This window comes from Onychostoma macrolepis, chromosome 05 (genome assembly GCF_012432095.1).
Source record: "Onychostoma macrolepis isolate SWU-2019 chromosome 05, ASM1243209v1, whole genome shotgun sequence".
Classification (NCBI taxonomy): Eukaryota; Metazoa; Chordata; class Actinopteri; order Cypriniformes; family Cyprinidae; genus Onychostoma; species Onychostoma macrolepis.
This window is the reverse complement of record NC_081159.1, coordinates 19366321-19385209: the sequence shown is the minus strand read 5'-3', so window position 1 is coordinate 19385209 and position 18889 is coordinate 19366321. Positions and strand designations below refer to the sequence as shown.

The following is an 18889-nucleotide window of genomic DNA, read 5'->3' as shown; positions in this document are numbered from 1 at the left end:
TGAAGTTTGGAAGTGGAAGCATCATGGGGCTGTTTTTCTTCTCATGGTACTGGCAGAATCCATGTTATTGAAGGGAAGATAAATGGAGCCATGTACCGGGAAATTCTTGAGGTGAATCCGTTACCATCCGCCAGGATGATGAGGATGAGACATGGATGGACATTCCAGCAGGAGAATGATCCAAAACGCACTGCAAAGGAGACTTGGAATTGGTTCCAGAAGAAGAAAATAAAGTTGTTGGAATGGCCCAGTCAATCACCAGACTTAAACCCAATAGAGAATTTATGGAAGGAACTGAAGATCAAGATTCACAAGAGGGCCCCACGGAACATTCAAGATTTGAAGACCGTCTGTTTAGAAGAATGGACCAAAATCCCACCTGCACACTGTGAACGATTAGTTTGTTCATACAGGAAGCGTCTTGAAGCTGTTATTGCAAACAAAGGCTTTTCCATTAAGTATAATCTCAGTTAGTGTGTTCAGTACTTTTTCCCTGTATCATTTCACTTTATTACACAACTTTTTTTTTATGGATTGTAATATTCAATATTTTTTCTCTGTGTAAATTGCTTGAGTTAATACCAACATCTGGTCAAAATTTCATGTGAATTGCTGCACTGGAAATTTGTTCAAGTGTTAAATACTTATTTCCCCCACTGTATTTAGAGCTTCTGGAAACTTAATATACATAAATATTATGTTTACTATAATATAATTTCCTGTGATTGACAAATATGTCACAAAGAGTTTACTGCTACCATAGTTTGCTTTTGGGCCGGTACTACACCAGACGCTTGTAGAGTTCATTTGAAAAACATCAAAAAACAGGAGACAAATTGACATTTATGTAACTAAAAGACCCAACAAAATTGTTTGACAAGTTCTTGGCATCATAAACAGCTTAATGTAACATTTCTAAAGAAAAAAAAGCATAATATATACACAAATTAGTTACTATTTATTTGACAATCTTGAATTTAGAATGCATTTACATAACATTTAGTATATGGCAAAATTATACATTTTGGCCTTTTCTACTATTAGTCCTGAGATTTCACATATTCAGTTTTCCATATGCTGTTAAGGACACGTGTTGCTGGAGGACTCTGCTGTCTCAGAGCCATGCTGCCTTTCCATGTTTTTTTGTTCCATGGTGCTTTGCGTTGATTCCCGAAGGCTCTGCCCTGTTGTTTCCATGGGCAAAAACCAGGATGCCACTGTGCCCAGCAAGCAACATATTAAATACACAGACAGAGTCAGGTAAACGGATGACTTCAGAAGGACCTGAAGGGGGACAGACACAAACAGGAAAGCATCAGTACATGTTCAATACACCTTCATCTTCTTATGAAACCAGAGGAATGCTCTACCTGAGCAATAAATGGTGTGATGAGAGCTCCAACACGAGCCATTCCACTGCTTGTACCAATACCAATAGCTCTGGTTGCTGTGGGGAAAACCTGAGGAGGCCAAGACAAGAAATAAAGGAAATTGCATTTTAAATGAAAATTCTACTGAGCATAGTTAGACGCTTTACAATGAAGCCTCACCTCAGGTGTATAAACATATGCAGCCTGCCAGCCCCCTGTTATAAAGGCTCGAGCAATGAAAATAAAGACTGTGAGAAGTGTCCTGGAAATAGTAAAAGAAGTAACATGCCATTTACAGTGGCTTAAAAAAATATTTAGGCCCTTTTTTTTCTTACTTTTGCAATTGCAAAGTTTATTTTTGCACCCTTATTAGAATCTGCACAGATTTTTTATGACTTTATCAATGTACCTTTGTGTGCAGGCATACAGTGGCAAAATCGACACAGAGAACAATAAAAAACAAATTGCCATGCTTTTTCTCCTGCCAATTCGATCAATCATCCACAGGGTCACCAGAATACCTATTCTGACATCAAGACACAAAAGATGTCTATTAGTTTATATGTAGATCATATAACAGTTTGCATTTAAGTTGATTAACTAAAAACAACATGAGAGGAGAGAATGACTTATGGAGTCACGTCACCTGGAAATTCTGCTAAGGTGGTCCACAAAAGGTCCACATAATCATTAAAAGCCAGATAACTGCACTCCAAACTGCACCGAGGTTCCATATTTGAGTTGTTGGTGGCTGGAATTAGACACATTTTACTGAAATTCACAACACATTGTGCTTAACATGTTTAAATTGTATGGGAAATTATTAAAAGAAATGACGGTCATTCATTACTATTCAAAATCTGTTGCATGTGCTAGCTATATTAAAAAGATGTTACTTTTTTTACAGAAAATTTTACACAAATCTTCAAGTTTGGGGTCAGTAGTCGAAAGTGACAGTAAAGAATTTTTTTATTCATCAACAGAATTCTGAAAAAAAAAAAAAAAATTATATATATATATATATATTTGCTGGAAATTCAGCTTTTACATCACATCCATAAATTACACTTAAAAAAATTACAATTTTAAATTGTACTAATATTACTGTTTTTACTATATTTTTCACCAAATAAATTCAGCCTTGGTGAGTATAAGAGACTTCTTTCAATTACCGACCCCAAACTTTTGAACAGTTGCATAGTTCAAATTTGTGGTCGTAGTCCAAGTTAAATAAAAAAGTGTGTCAAAATCTAGTTTGTGCACATTTTATGATGAGCTTGGTCACAAAACGTACTTTCAAACCACTCACCACTACACGCAGATCCTGCTTGGAACAGCTCAGTGGTCAGCAGCACAATACCATAATATGAAAAAGCATTACAAAACCTTTGTGTGTAAAACAAACAAAGTAGGTGAGTTTTTAGTTTTATGCTTTTTCAATTTTATATGGAAGGATTTGACTGTTTTTAACAATCTGCATACCAGATAAACCAGATCAAAAGTGTTGTTTTTCGGTATTCTGGAATAAAAAGATCTCTAATTCTCCCACGATCAGTCTAAAACACATAAACACAAATCATTCATCTAGTTTACAAAATAAAAATAAAAACCCAAAATAAGAAATTCTTCAATAATGTGTGAGTAGGAGATTTTGAGAAAAGATTTAGGACTGGTAGCCCCACATACCTGTGTGTTGGCTATAAGTCTTCTAGTAGGCACAGAGCTCCCATTAGCTGCTGCTATACATTTCAAAGTGTCCAGGGCCTTGTCTTCTCTGCCTCTCAGTACATCAAATCTAGCACTCTCTGGTAACCACTACAGACAAATGCACACAATTCACAATCAGACAGAAGAATTAACATGGATTCTATCTGAATTTAAGGTGCATAAACATGAGCCTTGTGCCTATAACAGTTTAAATATTGTTACAGCCATACATACACAGCAGGAGGCAGCAAAGACAACTAGAGGAAGAGTGGAGAAAGCTAGCAGCCATTTCCAGCCTAATGTGGGCATGACCACCATAGCCAGTAACACTTCAAACACAGCACCCAAGGCCCAGAACACCTATTAGAACAGAAGATTGATTCATTTAAAAAAAAAAAAAATTATCATCAAGGCGTGTTTATGCTATATTTAACCTAATATACATTGCTTCAGTCAATTACAACATCAACCAACTATCTTGGTAAACATTTTTATATATTGAAAAATTGCATAGTGAAAAATGTTGAATAAACATTCATCTGAATTACCCCTAAAAGGATTATGGATATCCCTCTGGATTTCACCGGGAGGAATTCAGTATATAATGTCACTCTGTAAGGAAAGGAATTCAAATATATTAAAAATATATACAATACAAAATAAAAATGTAAGTATGGGGTCATTGCAATGTTTTTGAAGAGGTCTCTTTTGCTCACCAAGGCTACATTTATTTGATCAAAATACATTACAAACAGCAATATTGTGAAATATTATTACAATTTTACATAAACATTTTCTATTTTAATATAACTTACAATTTAATTCATTTCTGTGAATTAAGCAGAACTTTCAGTGTCACTTGACCATTCATATATTCTAATTAGCTGCTCAAGAAACATTTCTTATTATAATTAATGTTGAAAACAGTTGTGCCACTTTATATTTTTGTGGAAACCGTGATACATTTTTTTCAGGATTCTGTGATAAATAGATAGCTTAAAAAACAGCATTTATTTGAAATATACATTTTGTAACATTAATTCATCTTTACTGTGACTTTTGCAAAACTCTTACTGACCCCAAACATTTGAACTCTAGTATACATAGATACAGATAATTGTATGTTTTTTTTAACACATGGTGATGTAAAAGCAATGCCCAGAACGTCCAGGCACTAAGGAGAATACAATTGGCCAGAGATAAAACAAGTTTCAAAACAGCTTAATATCTAGAACTTGAAAAAGTACCATTAGGAAGTACTGAATTCTTACTGAATGTTGCTCACTTAATGTGACCTTGACCCTGAGTTTGTAATAAAACCAAGAGTCACACTTCACTGATGGAAAAACTCACGACTGAGGGGCTCCTCCTAGGCCAAATCCCACGAGGCCTCGCAAGACTAAGATCCAGCTGTAAACAGGGGCGAAAGCACTGAGAAGCCCATAGTGCAATGTCCACAGCATGCATAGTATTAAACACTAAAAGATGAAGACGGCGAGGCTGTCAGTGAGGCAACAATGACTGCTTTAAGTTCTTAGTTACATAAAAATGCTTGCATTGACATTATTCATTTACTCATTTCACTTTAAACCAAACATACCACTTTTCGGCCGTACTTGTCTGAAATGTTCCCCCAAAGTGAGGAGCTGATCATCATTCCAATGAACACTATCTAACAAGGTACAAAATTACAATAATCAATTTAAGATTCAAAAGAATAAATATTATGAAAGTCTTAACCACACCGAGTGTGAAAAAAATCAACATTCTACCATATTTCAGGAAGCTATGTCCAAATGTAACCCCAGAAGTTGTTTAACCATGTTAGTGTTAACCAACAGTGAATATACTGACCGATGTTATGAATGCCACTTTCCAGCTGGAGAGCCTCCATTCACAGCGCAGTTGAGGAGCTGCAATACTAAGGAGCATCATTTCCATAGCATCGGCCATCTTTGCATGCAAATATGAAACATAAGAGTTTACATTTTTTTAAGCACATTGAATGAACCATTTGAAGCTATTGGTTCAGCAAACATCACTTGCTTTTAAAAAGTGTATAATGCTGAATTTCTTACCCATGCAACTCCTGTTAGCATAGACAGCTTCCACTGAAACTTTCCAAAACCAATAGCCTCAACTGCTTCTTCCACAGTGAAGGTTTCTGAAGAAATGCATAGTTACTGAATGATGAGAAGATATTGTATACAGCCAAGCACAAATCACCAAATAGACATTACAGTTATCTCCTTAAGACTGAGCCATGCAGGAAGGAAGCGTGGTTTGAATGAAACTAAGATGAGGTCTGTGTATTCTTCTCAGCTAGCACGTATTTAGTAAAAAGCATGACGTCAAGCCTGTGAGGAATTTAATTCTGTTGACAACTAAGTGATAGCCTGATATCTATTTTCTGAAAGCATATGACAAACAGATTTCAGTGATTTTTTTTAACTGCAACAATGATGGTAACATGTAAATAAATAAATAAATAAATAAAAAGTCCCACAAGCTATAATCTATTAGTCTTTTTATTTTTATTTGAGCATCAGGACATACTTTTTGTTATGCCCTATAGACAAAAAAGCTAGATGTTCACTTTAATAATATCCAGTAGCCTATTTCAGCATACATAATGTTATTTCTTGAACAAGATTATTTTTTAAGCATCCTAAACTGACTTCACACCCAAAGAACATAATTAAATTGCACTGATGGCATACATACATTACACCACAAACCAGACGTTAATCACCATTTTAATCTTTAAACATTCAACTCTATACTAGAATAAAGCGAAAATGTTCAAATTGCACATTCATCTGCAAATGTAGATGTTGGATATAGATGCCTACCTGAGATTCCAGAGCTTCCGTTCTTGCTGTCCTCCAAAATAGTGCAATCTCCTTCATTGCTAGGCTCATTTTTCCCAGGCTGCTCCTCATGAACAGTGAGGATGCTTTTATCATCTGTCTGTGATGTCACAAAACTAATCAAAAATATAGACTTTAGCCTCTGTACAGTTCACAGTGCAAATCTGACACTTATTAAGTGACACTTATTTAAAACGGTGTCATTTGTCTGACATTTCTAGACTACGGTTTTCAGTTTTAACTTAATTAAAAGTTCTAAGACACCAGCACAGGTGTGCACTGCCATTCATAATTTTGGGATCGGTAAGATTTTTAACGTTTTTTTTAATGCAGTTTCTTATCAGGGCTATTGTGTAATATTGTGAAATATTATTGCAATTTCTAATATTGGTTTCCTATTTTAATATACATTAAAATATAATTTATTTCTGTGATGCAGCACTGAATTTTCATTAAATTTTCATTACTCCAGTCTTCTGTGTCACATGATCCTTCAGAAATCATTCTAATATGCTGATTTTTTTGGAACCTGAGGTACTGCTCTCTTTGATTCTTTGATGTATAAATAGTTAAAAAGAACAGCATTTATTCAAAATGGAACTCTTTTCTAGCAATATAAGTCTTTACTATCACTTTTTATCCATTTAACACATCCTTGCTGAATAAAATTATTAGTTTCTTTTAAAAAAAGAACCCCAAACTTTAGAATAGTAGTGTGTATTGTAAAACAAAATTTATATTTTGAATAAACTTTGTTCTTTTTACCTTTCTATTTCTCAAAGAATCCTGAAAAAAGTATTGCAGGTCCCGAAAAATATTGAGCAGCACAGCGGTTTCCAACACTGATTATAAATCAGCATATTAAAATGATTTCTTAAGGATCACGTGAAACTGAAGAGTGGAGTAATGTTGCTGCAAATTCAGCTTTGCGTCACAGGAATAAATTATATTTGTGACCCTGGACCACAAAAGCAGTCTTAAGTCGCTGGGGTATATTTGTAGCAATAGCCAAAAATACATTTTATGGGTCAAAATTATACATTTTTCTTTTATGCCAAAAATCATTAGGATATTGAGTAAAGATCATGTTCCATGAAGATATTTTGTAAACTTCTTACTGTAAATATATCAAAACTTAGTAATATGCATTGCTAAGAACTTCATTTGGACAACTTTAAAGGCAATTTTCTCAATATTTAGATTTTTTTGCACCCTCAGATTCCAGATATTCAAATAGTTGTATCTCAGCCAAATATTGTCTGATCCTAATAAACCATACGTCAATGGAAAGCTTATTTATTCGGCTTTCAGATGATGTATAAATCTCAATTTCGAAAAATTGACACTTAAGACTGTTTTTTTTTGGTCCAGGGTCACATTTTAAAGTATATACAAATAGAAAACTGTTATTTTAAATTGTAATTATAATATTTGCAATAATAATTGCAATAATAATCACTAAATTACAGTTTTTTTCTGTATTATTTTTAATCAAATAGATACAGCCTTGATTAGCATAAGAAAGCTCTTTAAAAAACATTGAAAATCTTACTGATTCTCAAACTTTTGAACGGTAGTGTAAATCATACAAAAATTTTAAACACATTTTACAAGTAAACACAAAACACACATATATTATATTACCTGATTTTTGTGTCTTTCCAGCGTTTGTAAGCCACTTGCGACGATCTTTTCAATGCACTCATTTCACTGGACTACAATGGAGCACTAAGCTACAATATAGTGTACTTGGCTATAGAACAGGTTAGACTGGCGTGCATCTCTAATTACATCAACACAACCTCAAGGATGGTAAACTATGAGTTGGCTTGGTCTCACACAGTCTTCCAGAGTACAATCCACACGGCATCATGTTGTCCCTAAACAACAAAAAACAAACAAACAAAAGAAATCTAGGTCAAGGAATGTGTGGGATTCTTTCAGAAAATCTTATTCATTACCATTCGAGAAGTTTGTTAGACAGAAGTATTAGGGATGTTAAGAAAAGGGGAAACTATCGGATTTCATGAACTATGTACTTTTGCCCCTACATCCTCTTTTGAATGAATGAATAAACACCATTTCTTTGTGTTCTATTTCTCTGGGTAGCAATAATTAAGTAAATAGTTTAAACAGCATTTTACTTCATACATCAGGTTTTTAAAAAATGTTTATTCATACAAACAAGTTATTCAGATGTACACACGTCACCCTAGTTATTCTATGTCCAAAGAGCAAAGATAACTAAAGTGGCATAAAACAACTAAGGCCGTAATTCTCATCCAGGGAGCCGAGGAACACTACTAAGGGAGCTGCAGGATGACTTAAAAGTATTAAAATAAATATTTTCAAATAAGTAAATAATAACTCAAATCTAGATTAAAAAAAAAACATCATGTAAACTGAAAACATATTTATTTTTATTTTCCCTCAATAACTATTGTTTTTATTAAAGAACCCTGAAACGCAACATGAATTTCAAGGTGTGTGAAAAAAGTGTGTGAAAAAAGTATTTTTGTTCTCTATTTCCCTTTGAAATTGATTTCCCCCCAAAAAAATCTTCAATGTTTTTTAACATTTTCTCTGTAAGAGGCAACACAAGACACCAATATACATACATACATATATATATATGCGTTTTGTGTATATGGCCATTTAACATTATCATGCGGTACCGACCTTGGCCACCAGGTGCCATGTTTAAGTTTCATGTGGCATTCGCCTAAAGGAACATTGTCCTGGACAATGGGGGCCTTCAAGTCAAAAAGGTTAAACTAGGGTCAAAGGTGAATTCAATTTCTTTTTCTGTACCAAGCAACGCCTTGCCCTTGTAATGTTAATATGTTAGAATTTTTTTTTAAATAATATTTTTTTTACCTTTTTTAAATAATATCTGTAGCTATAAAATTCACAAAGTTAATACCCCCAGATTTGAAATTTAGTCATATTTAATCAACACAAGATCATGTTATGTCTCTGGTTAACAGTTACAGTCATGGTTTAGGAAACATGGTTTAGAGTTGAAGTTTCACTTTCAGTTTTGCAAATTATTGAGTGAACCTGCATTTGCATGACATGGCAGAATAACGGTGATGCAGCAGTATTTGTGAAGGGGTCTGAGAAACAACAACAACACTGTCTTACTTTACACAACTTGCCTTACTTTGGACATGTCAAAAGGTAGGTTAAGTGTCTGAATAAGTTCAACAAGCTACATTTATCTGACTATTTCAGGTAATTATTGTAAAAAAGAATATATTCAGACTTTTCCTGCATTTCCTGTTCCTTCATTGTGTGCCATACCTAATACAGTCATTTCATAAACAGTCCTGTGTCTAAGTGTATGCTATTCCTATAACTTCTTTGCTTAAATGGCAATGCATGCTGCAAAGAGCAAGTTAGTGGTGAGAGCATGCAGCTCAGTGAGGAACAGCTGTATCAGATAGAGCAGAACAGACGCGCCGCACTGGAACGACTGGCCAGCAGAAATGTACCTGTACCCGTTGGTGAAAGCTGGCGAAGACAAATCGGGACTGAATTTGCAAAACCTTATTTTACAAAAGTAAGTGATACTTAGTATCAATAATAACAATGAAAAGATGAAAAAATAAAGTTCCTGTATTGTTTTTTTTTCTCAGCTCATGTCTTTTGTTACAATGGAAAGGAAATGCTTTACTGTTTATCCCAGCCCTGAGCAGGTGTTTAATTGCACAACTTTGTGCGCAATTGAAGATGTAAGTTCCTTAACATACAGTATAAAAAGGCAAAGACCAGAGCATTTAAATAGGCTACAGGTTGTATTTGTGTTGACAGGTAAAAGTGGTCATTCTTGGGCAAGACCCCTATCACCATCCAGGTCAGGCTCATGGTTTGGCCTTCAGTGTGCTGAGGCCTAAACCTCCTCCTCCTAGGTACCACATTGTACTGAACTGTGAAAATAACTAATTTATTGATCATCTCACCACAGTGATATTTTACAGTACATCTCTACTGACTACTCCGTATGTTGACCTGCTTCACTTATTGCAGTTTGGAAAACATATTTGCGGAGTTGAAGGAAGATATTGTTGGCTTCCGGCACCCAGGTCATGGAGACCTCACAGAATGGGCTAAACAGGGTAGTTAATCAACATACAGTACACTAATATTCAAATATTCAGTTTTTTTTCTTTTTCTAAAAAATTAATACTGTTATTCAACATGACATTTATAATATTATTATTTTCTATTCATAAAAGAATCTTGAAAAAGGGCTGTGACACTATAGCTCAAATGTTTTTAACACTGATGATAGGAAATTATTCTTGAGCATTAAATCAGCATATTAGAATGATTTCTGAAGGATTATATGACACTGAAAACTGAAGTAATGGCTGTTGAAAATTCGGTTTTGCCATCACAGGAATAAATGTAATTTTAAAGTATATTAAAATAGAAAATAGTTATTTTAAATTGCAATAATATTGCACAATATATCTATTTATTGTATTTTTGATCAAATAAATGCACACAGTGCGAAAACTACCGCATGTGACTATGAAAAAATATTTACAAGCACCAGTGCTACTGACCTGATCAGCATATTTGTGTTTGCGAATTGAGCTGAATGATTCAGTGATAAAATCAGTAATTTGCCCCCACCTTCTGGCAGTTTAAGTTTCATTTTTAAAGTATCATCATTTAATATTTCTCTTATTAAATAGAAATATTTCTATATTCAAAATTTTATATTTAAAACATTCATCTCAACATGAATTTATGAATTTAATTGCACTCATGCCACCTCTGAGCCTGTAAATATGCCTACATGCCACATCTGTAGTGGAAATGAATTGTGTTAATACTGATTTGATTTAGAAATTTTGAAAAGGCTTATAAATATACATTTTTGAATTTGACATAAAAGATGACACTTTTAATAAAGTTGAAAAACCGAGCATACAGGACTTCTTTCAAAAACATTTAAACACCTTACTGACCCCAAACTTTTGATCTGTAGTGCATGTGCCTACATATGAGTGATCCATCAAGATACGAGTTATAATTTTACAATGTCGGTTTTGTACAATGTCAATTTTCTTTTCATTGTCAGGTGTTCTGTTGCTGAATTCTGTGCTGACAGTGAGGGCTCATCAACCCACCTCTCATGAGGGTCAAGGCTGGGAGATCTTCACAGATGCTGTGGTCCTGTGGCTCAGCAGGAACCTCAATGGCCTGGTCTTTCTGCTTTGGGGCTCTTATGCTCAGAGGAAAGGCAGAGTGATCGACAGAGTAAGTTAATGGAGACAGAATTATGAAATGTCAATATATTTATCAGGAATAAAAGTGCATTTAGCATTTTTTTAAACAGAACTTTTTACAAAGCATGTAAAAAAATCATGTAGACTCAATGAGACATTAAAGCAGTTTTATTTTACATGGAGTAGTTGTCTTGTGAAGGCCACTGAGTGTTTGACCACCAGAATGTTACTGTTACTGGACACTTTTGCTAGTGGTATGAATAATCAGGGTTACTGTGATTATTGCAACTAAAATTGCACCTTTAAAACACATTATGATACAGTACAAAGAAATATGACTGGCTGTATTTTTTTCTTTTGCAGAAACGTCATCATGTCCTTGAGACTTCACATCCATCACCGTACTCAGCACATTTTGGCTTCTTTGGATGTAGGCACTTCTCTAAAACTAACATTTTGCTTAAGGCATCAGGAAAGAAGCCAGTTGATTGGAAAGCCCTCTGAAATAACATTATGCCATTTATTCTTGATTTTTTTAAAAGTAAAACAGGGAGGTTGTAAACATTAAACATTATACATTACAATGTTTTGTATTGTATAGTACAGTTATATTGCAAATGGGTCACAGCTGTCCTGTTGTGAGGTTGACCTTGTAATAATCATCTACATGTTGTTATATTGCAAATAATTACATTATCTGGACAATAAATGAGTACAATTAATGAATGTTTTTCATTAGTCATATTGGACAAAAAGAGTGTGATTTTATAGACTTACCACTTATTTCAGCTTAAAGTTAATAACAAAAAAAGTGTTGTTTGATAATTTTACAGCTATAGGTTAAAAACTCACATCGTTAATCCCTTTAAAAAGGTTTAAACTACTGTAAGATATGAAAGATATTAAACACAGCAAAAATATGAATTTAAAAGTGAATTTGATTTTAAAATGTAATTTTTGACAGATAGTAGTGCAGTGTAGAGAAATGTGTAATATTATTATTAATATTATTAAGCACAACCCTCAAGTATCGCCCAAAATGTACAGTTAGTAATTCTGATGTACATTTTGACAAATCCTAACATTAATAGGTGCCATAAATAGGTTTAAAAATGACAGCGCAATACTGATTTTCAATTACTTCATTCGACTTTTACAAACATAAATAAATACAATAAAATAAAATAAAATAAAATAAAATCACACTGTATATTTAGATCACAACACTGTGTAGTCTGCCTTGAGCATTTGGGAATGAGGCCAGTCTCAAACTAAAAAAAAAAAAAGAAGAAAGAAAAATAGGACACTACGACAGCCCATGTAGAGCATGTTTCATAGTGGGATGTCCATAAATCCAGGTGATGCAGCCATAATAAGCAGTGTCCCACTTCAACTCTTCTTAGACCTTGTCTTTTTTCTAATGCTGGACACCAACGCACATACAGTGCGCTACACCTCTCTGCACCACTGCCACTGCCCCATTCTCTCTCGGGACTCTCAATTCAAACAAACCAAACAGGACGCAAATTTTGTCTTGCTCTTATCAAAACATGTACTGCCTCAACTCAAAGGTAAGATGTACCAACTGTCCATAGCAATGCTTTTTCAGCTTATTTCTTGACACTGGATTGTTGACCTTAACCTATATTGGATGAGTCATACATAATTATTTGTTCAGTAATGCATAATCAAAATTGTATTGGTTTGTCAGTATCTATCTATCTATCTATCCTGACAAACTAATATAATTTTTTATTATTATTGCTCAACACAGCATGGCATACATAGCCTATGTTTACAATTTACACTTGTAAATTAAAAATGTAAAATACAAATGTACAGTTAAAGTCGTGGAGTCAATTTTATTCTTGGCAACTAAATAATTTCTTCCAATGTTTATATTAGTCTAATAAAACAAAACTGTGTAACACCATGCGATCTTTGAGGGTCTACCATCACGGTCAGTTTAGTTCCTTTCTATCTGAAGTGTGTTGTGTTTAGTTACAAGAGAGCATCTGTTTTACCACTGTATCGACTTGCACCACTAACGTATAAATTAGGTCAAAGGTGTAGTCGGGGACACTAATTAGGGCTATGAATATTAACATGGCCATTTTGTGCTGCTGAGGAATTTCCGATCTCTTGAGCTGTGCGAATCGTGATTCCACAGATCATTTTACACCATGTACATTTCAGAATATATTTTTTTTATAGCGATGTGTGGGACAAGATTGTGGGAGTTAGTTTACCTTTGGAATCCTGTCTACGGCGAAGTTTTTGGATAAGGCTTTTGTAAAACTCCGAACAAAATTATTTTAGAATAGTACCACTCCTTCCAAACACAGCAACGTTAGTTCAACCAATGATGTGAGTTCTGGGGCGGGACTATCTGTGTGTTGCCAATTTAGCAATTTTGTTGCTAAATTTAGCAACTTTTCGGACTACCCTAGCAACTTTTTCTTCCAAAAGCACCTAGCAACAATTTTTTTTATTTTTTTTATTTGGCAACTTTTAGCTACTTTTGATAAGTGACTAAGAAGATAAAAAAGGAACATTTACCTTTTAAATTACACAAAAAGAGAAAACCAAAGATGCCTACTACAAACATCACGTGAATTAAGTTAGCTGCTATTTTCAATTGTTTAATTTAATAGTAATAGTAAAATAATTTAGTAACAATCGTTTAATCGTTTAGTAATAATCGTTCATTTATGATACACTTTGTACTTGCGATTGTTGGTAGCCTACACTGCAAGAAACCTATCTAGAAAAATGGAAAAGGTAGTAATTTTCCAGGACATTATCCGTTATCTGCTGTAACCCGAAAACACAAAATACAATGCAACGTAATTAAAAATCCAGGTAAAAAAACCTGTGGAAAAATCAATTCAGAAAATTCCTTCATATTAACATAGTAGATTGTGCCCTATTTTACAGACGTCTCTTAGAGTGTAGCATACTAACTAACTACTAATACACTGCTTAAAACTATTAACTGTTCAGAATGTGTAGTTTTACTAGTTAACTAGCTGATTTAAAAAATAAATAAATTGTAATCGTTCAAAAATGTGTACGTTTTCACAAATGTAATTTATTTAAAAATAGTTATTTACATTTTAATATTATATTATGCATGTATATTATTTTACAAACAAATCTAAATTAACATAAAATATATTTTTTGCTCAGGTTTGATGCAGTGACAATTTTGCGTTGTGATTAAGTAATGATGTCATTGCGCAGTGACGTCACAATGTAATTTAGCAACTTTTAGCAACAAATCAACCTTCCTTTAGCAACTTTCTCAGAAAATTAGTTGGCAACACTGCAGGCTGCCCAATGGGAGATGACTAGAAAACACGTTTGGTGTGTTCGGAGGTGAACAAAAACTAAAATGTTTATTTATTTCTCTTTAAAAAAGACATAATATTGAGCATGAGATGAGATGGGTGGAAGAGATCAAGGGGGAAATTTTTTTTATAGCAGAGTCAGGCTTCAGATTCTTGATAGGATTCATATTGATTTGGAATTCACAAGGAAAGGCAAAATTGATGGCATGGCGCTTCGTAAGTAAATAAGATATACCTCAAGTCAAGTGTATGGTAGGTTATGTTACATATCACACATGGAATGGAAGTCCTTTAGACGGTTCGTTCTAGCGAACCAGTGAAAAACGGTTAATTAATCAGTTATTTTTACGTCATCACGTTATTCTGACAACATTCAAATGCTCTTGTAGCAGTGTAACGTTACTCGGAAGGGTTGCCAGGTTTTCACAGCAAAACCCGCCCAATTACTACTCTAAACTAGCCCAATCGCGTTTCAGGGAGATCCCCCGGTAAAAATTGTGTTCTGGGGGGTAAAATACAAATTTTTTGGCGGGGTTCCCCTGATAAAACTCGCACATCCTGGGGGTTATTCAATAATCGTTATTGGGGTCGCTTGTTAAAGTAGCCCAATTCTGCGCGGTTGGCAACACTGGTACTCGGTTGATTCAGTCCGATTTGGTCGAGATGGTCCTCCTCACTACAGAACACAAGATCCAGGGGGCGTGGTTAGATCTAGATCCAACTCCTCCCACCTTACATATACCTAAACCTACCCGTTTCCACCCCCTGATCCCTAAACCCACCATCTCCACCCCCTAGATGTGGATCCAACCCCACCCCCTGGATCTTTGTTCTGCAGTGAAGGGCTACTGATTTGGTCAACTGGTTCAATCGGTTCACTGAAAAGAATTGGTTCAAAAGAATGATTCATTCACGAACCAGATTATACGCGATGACATTGACCATTATTTCATTTTAGTGGAGCGGCTAAGTGCTTATGTTTGGCAGAATCGTTCAGTTTATGATACAAGCGTGAAAATTGGCATGAGCAGTCTCCATGGGTAACTTGACAAGAAAATTGTCCGAGCCACTTGAAATTTCAAGATGGCGGCCATTTTTCAAGATGGCCGACACCTAGTGGAGCAGTTAAGTGATATAGTGGTTTATTTGGTGATACAAGCATGAAAATTGGCATGAGCAGTATGAAAATTGCCATGATCTGTCTCAAAGGGTCATTTGACAAGAAACTGCCCACAGCAACATAAAATTTCAAGATGGCGGCAATTCTTCAGGATTACTGCCGCCCGCCGTGTGGATCTTTAAATGATACATTTTCTCATAGAAATGTATTGGGTTCCTCAAAAGACTCTGTCAAGAGAGGTAGTTTGACTGGCTTTTGTCTGACTCCTCACCCATGACCTGTCCAGTTTGGTAAAGCCTGTCAGGAGTTGCCTCCCACCGGCATAGCTCTCAGGGTTCATTGAGGTACACAAGCTCCCTTACCACGACAAGGTAACAGTCACAAGGGAGGTTTTTTTTGTTGTTGTTTTTTTTAACTAACAATTATTAAACATATACTAAGAGGTGGGGAAACAAAAATAAGATTAATAAATTAGCACAGTTGTGGTGCTGAACGAACAGTGCACCAAACAAAAAATTGAGCAATGACTAATACTGAATGTTAATAAGAACAGATCCAGAGGAAACAGCGACTCTGGCTGACACAGCCATGGAACCATGACAAACAGAAAGTATCTCAAACAATACTAAGGAACTAAACTGAAAATGTCACAGTGATAGTCTGGTGACAAAATAAAACATGATGCGCCGATGTGGCGAGGGGAAGCCGAGCCATCGGCCTACACCGAAAACATAGAGGACTAACACTGGCAAAAGAAACATGCAAATAGGTTCTAGCAGGGGCAACTACATAGGCATGTGCAACTGAGTCCATATCTGAAGCACTTACACTTTCCAGTACATGCCTTGTTGCACCCACATTTGGTCAACTCCCAACAACTCTCTGCAATAGGTGGAAGTGGAGTCCAGAAGACTTTCCACTCTTCGTCCTTTTTAACCCATCCCCAGTCGGATGGGCTCGGCATTTGTGGATGTCGCTTCAATGCCTGTCCCCACACGTATCCAGCCTCATAAGAAGCACGTTTGGCATGCTCTTTGAGTGCTGCTTGAGTTGGTGGGATCAAGTCATATTGTCTTTGCTTTCTGGCAAAGAGATCAAGCCTGGCCTCGTTCAAAGTGGTGACATCGCTGGACCTGTCATACATTAGCACAACAAATCTCTCCGAAGCTTGCAGGTCACTTTCCTCCACTGCAGAGGGACATTTGCTGAGTCTTGCAAATGTGTTTGAGACCTCATCACACACGTCCCATGTTTTCCAGGCAGACTTCTTTGATTTGCCATGGAAGGATGACACAATGTCACAACCACTGAAGGCATGGAAGAAGAGGATACCACATGTTTTCTCTGGTCCTATGGCTGAAACCACCTCATGTATAGGGATCCATCTTGTCTTCTCTCCTTTGCCAAATGTCACCCACATTTTCTCCAGGCCAAGTTGCATCAAAGACGGCATAACAGAGTCATTGGCATCAATCATCTGTGTCATTGGCATCAATCATCAGGGATTTGTGTCCTTGTTTCACTGCATGCTGGGCATAAAGGAAAATACGCGTGTCTGCCTCTTCATGACTACACGGGGCTACTGCATCCAGGTTAGTAGTTTGGTTGCTAACAGCATCTTCTCCCTTCGTCACAATAACTATATTGGCTGTTTTCATTTCTGTTACTTTATCAGCAATAAAATGGAATAATTCCTGCTTGTTGTTTTCATCCCGTAGGAAGCTTTGCCAGTTTGACGGAGTTTTGCCTGTGCCTGTTACTCTCCTTCTGATTGCTTTTCCCCGTTTTGACCTTGCCTCAGACTTCAGACTGGACATCCAGTAAACATCGAACACAATGTCTGTCCGCCTGTATGTATGGCTGTATGTCTCTATTCTTGGAAGTATGTCATTTATTGCATATTCATCAACGTCTTGCTTGAACGTGGTGGCAGTGTATTCACCATAGCTGATCCATCCACTATAAGAACATCTGATTCTGGCTTTTTTTCTGGCAATGTCACTTTCGCTTGTAGTAAATCAGCCAGGTGTGATTTGGTACACGTGTGGAGTTTCCCTCCATCACTGAGAGAGGCGGGAGCTGATTGGTTCTCATGCATGAAGAACTCTTGTAAGTCACACTGCCTGTTCTGGCAAGAGATGAATAGTCGGGAGAAAAGTTGGTAGTCACCCTTAAGTTCCATCATCTTGGAGTTTGTTCCACTGACAACTGGCTTGTGCTTGAAGAAAGTTACCATATTCTTCTTGATAGGCTTGTAGAAAGAGCATGGACTGTCAAGGCTCTGTAGATCTGTCACAAAAGACTTGAACTGTTCTTTGCCTTGTTGGTGATGTACTGCTATTAACTCAGCTGAACTGACATCAACAATGTCCTTCGTGTCCAACACAAGCAGATCATCTGATTCTTCCATGAAAGGGTTACCCATTTCCCGCATCACTGATGTGAGTCGTTTCACTTTCTCAAAAATGCTTTTGAGCAGCCTCTGTTTGTTCATGGTGATGATTACCTTTCTTCACATCTTTAGCTCCTGACACAGCTTCATAGTTCGCAACTAGACGGCTCACTTCTGGACCTGCTAACATCCATCTTCGAAGTGCTGATGGGTTCTCTGTCAGCCCGACTGCTCCCCCATCACCTTTGATCACAGCATTGAGCCATTCATGAGCCTGATCAATTGCCACTACAGAGAAAGCCCTATCTGACTTATGTACTACAAAGTTCCCCTTGTGGAACTCTGCAGCCACTTCTGGATGTTGCTCCTCAATGCACATCATGTCTCGAAGGTGTATTGGAAGCCATCGAGCATAATTTACATTGTTGTTGGCAAAAAAGTATGGGACAAGTTCAAACAGTGACTCACGTTACAGTCTGAAGTTACCTTCTCGAAATGATCGGATCAAAATGAGAATGGTCAGCTCCATCCTATAAATGAGAAACCAGAACTTGAACTGTGGACTCTTCTGCTCCGTGCACCACACCTCAAAAGTGGTGTTAGGGTTGTCAGGTGTCTTCTCCTTGTACGCATTGTATGCATCTTTCATGAGCTCATACAGACTGCATACTGTTATCTGATGTGCATACCGTGTTCTAGTTACACTTGATGCTGAAAGAAATGAATCTGCTGTACCAGGTGAGGCTACCCCAGCCTCAACGAGAGCACTAGTCCATCCACTGTCTTTGAGTAGCGTTCCGATAGATTTAAACGCTGTCATTTCAATATGTAGACCTCCAA

General features: G+C 36.2%; 3 protein-coding genes across 9 annotated transcripts in view; 2 read left to right on the top strand and 1 right to left on the bottom strand.

Moving 5' to 3' along the window:
• Positions 1 to 937: 937 nt before the first annotated feature.
• Positions 938 to 13552, bottom strand: svopb (SV2 related protein b). Of its 6 annotated transcripts, none has more exons than XM_058776181.1 (18): positions 13437 to 13552; positions 11089 to 11183; positions 7592 to 7827; positions 5930 to 6063; positions 5156 to 5241; positions 4932 to 5030; positions 4678 to 4749; positions 4431 to 4555; positions 3626 to 3689; positions 3312 to 3437; positions 3057 to 3185; positions 2853 to 2926; positions 2680 to 2756; positions 2017 to 2121; positions 1780 to 1891; positions 1551 to 1632; positions 1371 to 1460; positions 938 to 1284 (listed from the first exon to the last, which is right to left on the bottom strand). In XM_058776181.1, exons 3-18 carry the CDS (start codon positions 7651 to 7653, stop codon positions 1081 to 1083), a joined length of 1641 nt encoding a protein of 546 aa, XP_058632164.1. In that variant the 5' UTR covers positions 7654 to 7827; positions 11089 to 11183; positions 13437 to 13552; the 3' UTR covers positions 938 to 1080. The 6 variants fall into 6 exon arrangements, with proteins under 6 accessions (XP_058632164.1, XP_058632169.1, XP_058632166.1 ...); XM_058776186.1 differs by having other exon boundaries at positions 5930 to 6047; XM_058776183.1 differs by having other exon boundaries at positions 11089 to 11189; positions 13437 to 13537.
• On the top strand, positions 9037 to 12284 carry ungb (uracil DNA glycosylase b). The gene is made up of 7 exons (XM_058776221.1): positions 9037 to 9127; positions 9340 to 9509; positions 9586 to 9681; positions 9761 to 9858; positions 9977 to 10065; positions 11040 to 11218; positions 11551 to 12284. Exons 1-7 carry the CDS (start codon positions 9118 to 9120, stop codon positions 11689 to 11691), a joined length of 783 nt encoding a protein of 260 aa, XP_058632204.1. The 5' UTR covers positions 9037 to 9117; the 3' UTR covers positions 11692 to 12284.
• The window catches only part of myo1hb (myosin IHb), a 23725-nt gene continuing 17358 nt past the window's right edge, over positions 12523 to 18889 (top strand). The window contains exon 1 of one of the 2 annotated variants that reach the window (XR_009271350.1): positions 12523 to 12758. Coding sequence is in view for 1 of the 2 variants with exons in the window: in XM_058776165.1 (XP_058632148.1) it covers positions 12738 to 12758 (21 nt within the window). In the remaining variant the exon portion in view is untranslated. The remainder of the gene's footprint in view (positions 12759 to 18889) is intronic. The other variant, XM_058776165.1, reaches the window with a different exon arrangement.

Coding starts and splice junctions, on each gene's coding strand:
- svopb (XM_058776181.1), bottom strand. CDS start 7,653: ATGAGTGCATTGAAAAGATCGTCGCAAGTGGCTTACAAACGCTGGAAA. Junction 4,556..4,677: donor ACAAGTACGGCCGAAAAGTG/GTATGTTTGGTT, acceptor TTCATCTTTTAG/TGTTTAATACTATGCATGCT. Junction 2,927..3,056: donor GACTTATAGCCAACACACAG/GTATGTGGGGCT, acceptor TATGTGTTTTAG/ACTGATCGTGGGAGAATTAG.
- ungb (XM_058776221.1), top strand. Junction 9,859..9,976: donor CCTAAACCTCCTCCTCCTAG/GTACCACATTGT, acceptor CACTTATTGCAG/TTTGGAAAACATATTTGCGG. Junction 10,066..11,039: donor CACAGAATGGGCTAAACAGG/GTAGTTAATCAA, acceptor TTTCATTGTCAG/GTGTTCTGTTGCTGAATTCT.